Below are 8,063 nucleotides of genomic sequence, written 5' to 3'. Positions count from 1 at the left end.
ACTATGCTTGCACTCTGGTCAAACGTCCCAGAACTATATTCAGACTTCTCTATTCCATTTTTAGACTGTTGATCAGACTGCCCTTAACTATGGCCAGACTTCTCACACTTATGTCCCGTCTTATAATCAAAATTCCCAGAACTAGTATCAATCATCTCTGACATATTTCTAAACTAAATTAAAAGACCTCTCGGTCTGCCTTTAACTGTAGTCTTAAATTAGACCTCTGTGTCCTATTTACGCATTTTTGATCAGACTTCACAGAGCTATAATCAGAATTTTTGTAGCTATGGCCAGACCTCTCAAAACTATAATCAGACTTCTCAGACCTGGTTCAAGAATTCCCATAATCATAGTCATACTTCTGAGACCTATGACTAGAGGATAGCTCTCAGCAACTTTAACCCAAAAAACATGTAAGATTTAGGAGGGGGAGGGGTAATTCCAAAAATACGCAAGAGTAGGGGAGTAATGGGGGCTAAAATGCTATTTTGACCCTAATTTAATCACTCCAAACTCCTTTTTTGGAATGATCCAAATTACACTAAAATCTGAGCTTCTGTGTCGTCTTCTGAATTTCTAACTAGGCTAACAATGAGGGGGATTTGTCGCCCAGAAGATCGATCAAACTTAATTATAACCAACACCGAAGGTTTAAAAAAATGATGAAGCAAGCGCTACCTTGTCTCTTTTCCGAGTTTTTCCCTCGTTCACTCTTGCAGGCTGTTAAAAATGCTTTGTCCCAAAAGACGTTAAATTGAATAGAGAACACCAGCACAAATGTAGAATCCACAGTAAAAAGATGCAACTCTCAATCAACTAACAACTTGAGACAAATTCAACTGCAAAAATTTTGGATAAGTTCAAAATTTTATCGTGATTCACTCGCAATATAATTAACCAAGTTGCTCACAGTTTCCTAACTGGTCTTGCAGCTTTACTGACAATTTTAGGTTTAGTCGCACTAAACCAACTGCTCACTAGCTCAGTACTTTCTCTCTCTCTCTCCAACTTATACACGATAAGCTGATTACAACTTTTTCTATTTGGCTAACTTTATCTTATCTTATTTAAATACACTTTTAGAACTTAAGTAAACACCATAAGTCATTCTGATACATCCACAGGAGGGGTTCCCTTCAATAAACAAACAGATTAACGTCAAAGTCCGCGGTCGTTATCGCCTTTATTTGTGCACACAAATTCTGCGCCAAGTCAATTTTGTCGCTTTTGTTATTCAAAGACTACTGGTCTCCATGGGTAAATATATCGCTAATTCATGCTTGCTAAAGCTAAAATAATGGATTGGTATGCTTTTCCCAGCATTCCGTGCAATTCCCCATACCAAAATTAGTTAGAAACCGAATTTTCGCAAAAACCCAAAAATTTGACCTCTAGAGGTCAATTAGAGGTCAATAGTCGAAGATGAAGGGTCATTTTGGTAAAAATAACTATTGGCGCGGAAAGTTCTTTCATAGTTACACCTACCCACCAATTTTTATCGTCTAACTCCTAATAGAACACGAGCAATGACCGCGCACACTTTTCATCGACCTCCCGGATGACTCCAAATTTCCAAACTTAATAACTTGCGAAGGTCATTCGCAAGTTATTACCGTTTTCGGGTCTAAACGTTTTGGTCAAAACGTTTTCGGGTTAAATTTCATAGTAACTATAGGGTACCACCAACTTGCCTGCCAAGTTTTATGACCAACGGATCAGCCGTTGCAAGTCGTTTGCAATTTAAAAAATTTTATCGAGTCGTGGGTGCCGAAACCCGAAAAATCCGAGTTCGGCAAAATTGACCGGGGTGTTTTTTGTCACTAACTGTCTCAGTTTATCATATTAAAACTATTTCAAAGTCATTCGGCCGCTCAAAAAGGCCAATTTCCGGTTTTTGGCACTCGGGTCGTCCCGAAGCACCAACTTCCGGTCGGAATCTGGGATTGCAAATATCACCAATCAAAAGCCCTTGAAAAGTTACACTAACCCTCCAAAAATCATAGGGCTACTACCAATACTCCACGAGCAATTCAAATTTTACGTTCCGCAGCAGCGGCGTGCGCTAGTTCCGTGCAGGTTGGTGTGGGGTCAAATCTGACATTAAAATTGGATTCCTCGTACCCAAATTTGTCTATCCCCCATTTTTCAGGTCAATCCGACGTCAACTTTTTGAAAAAAAACTATTTCACTTTAGGTGCTAACTACATACCTGTGATAATTACCAATATACTCAAAAATCACCATTTTACATCCTATAAACCCTTCCCAAGATCATACAAAAACATTATTTCATACGTGCAGGACATTACAACTGATTAATCGCCTTATTTCTGACTCAAACATTCATTTTTCACAGTAAAATATCTAAGAATCTTCAAATCACACTACTTCCGGTGTTAATAGCTGAAGGGTGGGCGGTCGGATTCACCTGAAAATTTTTCTCGCAATAGAGGACCACTAGGGGGTACTTCCCCATCATCGACCAGTTACCAACCAATAACTCTTCCCCATCCCGGGGGGGGTCTGACAACTTTTTACCGGTAGGGTATTTGGAAAACTGATAAATTGCCTTTTTATTTACTTTAAGTCAACAAAGCTCTACTTAACTAACTCATTCTGTCTTACTTTGCATACAAAATTAAGTCATATACAATTTCAGTTGAAATGGATAGTCGGGTCTACTTTGAAATCGTTCATTAACTTAAATCTGGTCTTTATCCGAGAAATTCTACGTGGATTTACAGGAAAGAACTCCGTAATCGATGCAAAAATTATTATCTTTCAAAAGGGGTTTTGTTGCGAGTGGGTTCAGGACTCACGGTTCTACACCGGAGTAACGCAAGAAATAAGCTTACTGAACTGCACAGGAAAAACGATCATCCCTCCAGAGAAAATCTGGAATCTATGGCGCGACAAACATTTAGTGTCCGCGACCTACGAATATTGTGCCGAAAAATCGTAAAAGAGTGTCTCGATTGTGACAGTGAAACTCTATTTCGCTGTACTCGTGGTCCTATGAAGTTTCTATTCGAAGCAGAACTAAATCGGGTTTGCCGGGAGCTTGGCCTAGAACAAGGACAGCGTCATTGCTACGAGCTATTTGAAAGGTAAGCACTTGTATCCCATATTCACTCTGACTAAATTAAAGTTGTAATCTTGGGGTTTTTAGTTGTCCCGAGTTCGATACTGCACAGTAAAATCCCGTTACCTTAGATGTTGCCCACCCCAAATTCAATTGCGTGGCCTCCTGTCTATCAACCATTATCACTGGAGATCGCACTCAGGCTGGAAAAATCGAACAACTTTTTGTTAGTTTACGGAATGGACCAAACAAGCCTTTATTTAAATGTCCTGGCAAAACCCGCCTGACCCGAGGAATCGAGGTTGTGGAGTACAGAAACACTACCGACTTACGATTATTCGCACGCCATTGTCGTTTAAACATTGATGTGTACTATGATCCTGAGGGTGGGGAACAGCCTTATTATCTAAAACTGGCTGGAAAACATAAAGGAGTTCAAAATGGTGGGATATTCTTGAAATTTCAAGTAATAGAGGGTGTGCAACACTGTCTCCTAATATATCGATGCGAATTGAAATCAATGAGCGGGTAATAAATTTTTATTTTACTTAATACAGTTATATACAATAAGAATTTAGTTTTTCTGGTTCTGGCTTGCTCCCTAGTGAGCATTTTCTCCACCGTCAAGGCCATTTTTGGGTCCTTTTTCCAGATATCCTCTGTATTTATTCCGCCAGTAGCGGCCATCTTGGTTTTGCTCTTTTTTGGGGCCGGTTTTGCTTTTTCTTTACTTGTTCTTCTTTTCAGTACTGGTGCAGATAGATAAGCCAACTTCTACATGCGAGGGCTCAAATAAGGACGACGGAGGTGATGCGGGCACAGAAATTTCCGATCTTGACGAACTTGATTGAGTTTTTCCTCTCAATTTACGAACAATTTTTCTAGTTTGCTTTGTTCTGGCCATTTAGTTTAAGCTACTTCGTTTAATCACATTGACTGGTGCTTTTATTCAATTATTTACTAATTCACCGTCGCCTGTTTGTCTCATCAATCTAACCTGACAGCCTTTCATTATTCAACCTCAACCAATTCGTTATGCCTTTATCCGGTTTGTAACTTTGCTTACATTTGTGCGTATTTGTTTTAACAAGAATTTGGGGCACCATGTGTTTGCTTTCAAGAGAGTACTTAAATTTGTTCAAATTAGCTTTGGTCTTATTATCTTAATAAGATTGTCCTAATTGCGAGCTTTCTAAAGAGCCTACATGCACACACTTTCCCCGCTCATAACTAACTATACTCAATTTCATGTTCGCTACATTCTGCATCGAAAAACTTTTGTCTAGAACTGACCCTTCACTTGAGAAAAAACTGATTCTCGGTTAGAATGCGAATTCATTTTCTACTTGTGAGTACTGTGGATTGAATGATTGTCTCTCTAGCTTTATGAGAGTTTGGTTTCAAAAAATATTCAACGTATTTTGCTTAAACTCTTTTTTTTTATCAGTTCTTCGTGCAATTTTCTTTTGTTTGAAACGTGCTCAGTGGACTAAAAAAGTTTAAAAGAGTTTCTAGAATTAACGGAGGTTGTGTTTTGCTTGCCGTAAGCATATCGAATTTTTCGGGTTTCCCTGCTGTCATTTTTGGCGGGAAAAATCCAGGAAAAGCAGGTGTTTTTTGAGATACTTGTTTTCCCGAAGTTCCTGTTAATTTCCCAACGAAAATTAGACAATGTTGGCTGAAAATAGCAATTGGAATAGTTCCTGGCAATTCCCGTTAGTTACTGGCACGAAACTGGCAAACTTAAAGGGAATCACCGGATATTTTTTTCAGGTTATTTTCAGGATATTTTTCAGGGTTTTTCCTCCAGGATTTACCGGGAAATGCTGCGCTGGTTAACATGGAGGTTAAGACTATCATAATTACATAACTACTTTAGATCTTTCCACCCCCTTGAACCCCCACCCCAATCCTCCACAATTTTATCCCACCCCCTAAAATTACACCCTTAATCGTACATATTTTTTGGGGCAGGGGGAAAAATTCCAACATTACTCCCTAACCTTATATCGTTGTCCCCCCTCCAAAAGTTACCCCCCTTAATCTTATATCTTTTTGTGGGTAATTTGCGGGGGGGGGGGGGGTTAAGAATCTAAAAATTGCCCCCATTGCCCCACTAATCTTACATCGTTTTACCCCCCCCCCCCCCCCCCCCCCACAAAAAAATTACCCTTCTGATCTTACATCTTTTCGGTCGGGTATTTTTGTGGGGTGGGGGTAAAGTTTGGAGACATTACCCATTACTCCCGGTTACCTCCATTAACCCCCTAATCTTACTGCGCTTTACCCCCTAAAATTACCCCCCCCCCCCCTTATCTTACATCTTTTTGGGGGGTAATTTTTTTTTTTTGGGGGGGGGGGGGTAAAATCTTTACGTTCTCCCCCTTACCCCCTAATCTTACATCGATTTGCACTCCTATAGACACCCCCATAGATAATCACTCCGACTCTTGCATTCGTTTGGGATGATCAGGGGGGGGGGGGTTAATTTCGAGTATACCTAACAGGCTTATGCCCAGAGAACTTCCAGACATCAAAAATCCGCTCAAACAATATTTTGAAATGACTCGGGATTTATTTTTACCCGAATCTGTGGTCTCAATTTGTATAGCTGTTCTCTGTTAATTTTTCAGTGCGTGATATTGAATCTAGTGGGGCTGTGTGGAGTGCTTACAACCATAAGTTCAAATGGGAAGGCCATGTATTTGCGTTGCCTCACAACAGAAGTAGCAGTCCATTGTCTAAACTATGTTCTCAGTTCAGGTAAACACAAACAATCATCATTTTGAACGAACAACACTTGCTTAACTTACCAACTAAATATACAAAATACGAGTGATTAAGACTTTGATCACAGTTAAAAGTTGATTTTTTTGGTAAAATCTATCAAGAGTATAATCTACAAAACGGTCGGACTAAGAAACTACAGCAAAACTTAATTCAAAAAGTCACTAGGACGTAGGAATTTTCAGCTCAAAGGGCCATCTTTCGAGATGATTTGGAACACAAATGGTTATCTTGGAATATCTTGCGAGAATTTGGAAGATAATCTTACAAAACGATGTAACGAATTGCAAGATTTTTATAAGGTTTGCAGTATAACTATTAAAACAGTCACGTACACTTTTTAAAATGACGAAAGTCTGCAGTACCAGCAGTTTAAATGCCAGAAGTTGCGACTTACCAAGAAGTTGAATTTCATTGAACTTCGTCATTTTAAAACGTGCGCGTTTCGTGTTTTAAGCATGGTTAAGTGACTCTGCAGAAGTCACTTCGAAATTCTGACTTAATATTTCGAACCGCTTCGCGGTTTTCGATAAACGCCTGAAGTTCTCAGTGACATCAAGCAGAGTCACTTAACCATTACTTCAAAATCCCGTGGGTCGATAACCGACGAAAGAGCAAAATTAAATAGACATACGTTGAACAGTTTCAATGGGATGTGAAAGTGATTTCAGGCGCATAGAGTAAATAGTTAAGTTACATAAGAGTTAGAAGTCATTAGTTTTAAGTGACATTAGTTAATCTATCAACCGAATATTTTTTTACTGATTACGTTTACTAGAACCACATAAAACAGATAGTTATGTGCGGTTTTACTGATTATTAGACTGCATATATGCAAGGTTTAACAGTACTCTAACAAAACAGCACATAACTCTCATCGTACTCTAATGACTTCGCCGTCCTCTAAGAAGGGTAGGCAAGAAATCTAGAAACATTGTGCATCAAAATTTGGTTGCTTCGGTTGAGAGTATGAATCTTCACTATGACAACTTGTCATTTTGTGAGATCGTTATCTTGCATTGTTTAATTTGGCTTTTCATTATGTTCCCCCATTCTTCTTCCCTGGAAAATCAACAAGGTATTTGATTTGTATGATCTGTCTAATACAAAAAGCAAAATAACTGAGTTTTAATGTGATCTCCTGTTTGATCGGCAGTCACCAAATTTGCTATTTAAATCGGATATTTTGTTGTATATAGTGCAGTTCTATTGATCAAAACCAAAAAAAAACAATCGTATTTTTCAGACTTAAGTGACCTTTGTGTAGAAGTTAGTCTACACATGATGTTCAAGTAAAGCATTCAAATTCTATTCAAGAGCAAGAAAATGAGTTCCCAATGATATGATTAAAAAGCCGAACCTACACAATGCTAATAACAAAATGTTTGTCTTATCGCCTCCTTTTTAATAGATTGCAAATCGATCACTCTTTGATTCGTCTCATCTAACTAAACTAGAATCTTTGAAATCACCGTTTTTGAGTGATGAGTTAAACTTATGCGTTTGAATGGAAAAATTCTCAGTTCAGCAGTGCATTTATGTCAGCTGTTTTTCTCAGAGGCTACCAAAAAGTTTTACGAGTATCCTTTTTTGAATAGGTGGTATAAAAGAATTAGAGAACCCATTAAAAATTTCATTGGTCACTAAATCTTAGAGGCAGAAACCTTAGTTTGAAAGACTGAACTTAGACTTGAAGAAGTGATAGTCTAAGAAAGAAAGAAAGAAAGAAAGAATAAATTTCTCCTTTATCATAAAAATTATGAACAATTTAATTAATTACGTAAAACATTATATAATTCATAATATATATCAATTGAAATTACTTACATATCAAAGGTATCTCGGAGAGGACAGATAAACGGGGCTATTTAGCCCACCTAGTATCTGCCCTGGCTAAAGTTAAATAGCTTAGAAGAGAAAACGATAAGAAAAAATAATTTTTTGATGTCGAAAACAAAAATAATTTTTTTAAAAAAAAAGCGGTTTTAAGCTCAAAACGATTCTCTCTTTTGACTCATTACCAACTAACGCTAACACTGTATGCTGCAACTGCCGCAACAATTTTTGACAAGAGTTCATGGAAAAGAAATAGGTGAAAAAATATTTTGAGGTTGGATACGGAATAAACTATTTAAAAATATAGGATACCAGCTCCTCATTGTTTAGCAAATAACTTTCTTTAAATTTATGA

General features: G+C 37.9%; 2 protein-coding genes across 3 annotated transcripts in view; one reads left to right on the top strand and one right to left on the bottom strand.

Annotated features, from left to right (window-relative positions):
• The window catches only part of LOC142348209 (uncharacterized), a 35,538-nt gene that overhangs the window by 2,363 nt on the left and 25,112 nt on the right, over positions 1-8,063 (top strand). For both annotated transcript variants that reach the window (XM_075399473.1, XM_075399474.1), the window contains exon 2: positions 5,719-5,848. In XM_075399473.1, coding sequence (XP_075255588.1) covers positions 5,719-5,848 — 130 coding nt within the window. The remainder of the gene's footprint in view (positions 1-5,718; positions 5,849-8,063) is intronic.
• LOC142348211 (isochorismatase domain-containing protein 2-like) overlaps positions 1-8,063 on the bottom strand; it is a 346,917-nt gene that overhangs the window by 335,124 nt on the left and 3,730 nt on the right. The gene's annotated exons all lie outside the window — the stretch shown is intronic.

This window comes from Convolutriloba macropyga, chromosome 10, assembly GCF_964194025.1.
Source record: "Convolutriloba macropyga chromosome 10, txConMacr16.3, whole genome shotgun sequence".
NCBI classification, from domain to species: Eukaryota; Metazoa; Xenacoelomorpha; order Acoela; family Convolutidae; genus Convolutriloba; species Convolutriloba macropyga.
This window is presented reverse-complemented; position numbering and strand designations above follow the sequence as displayed.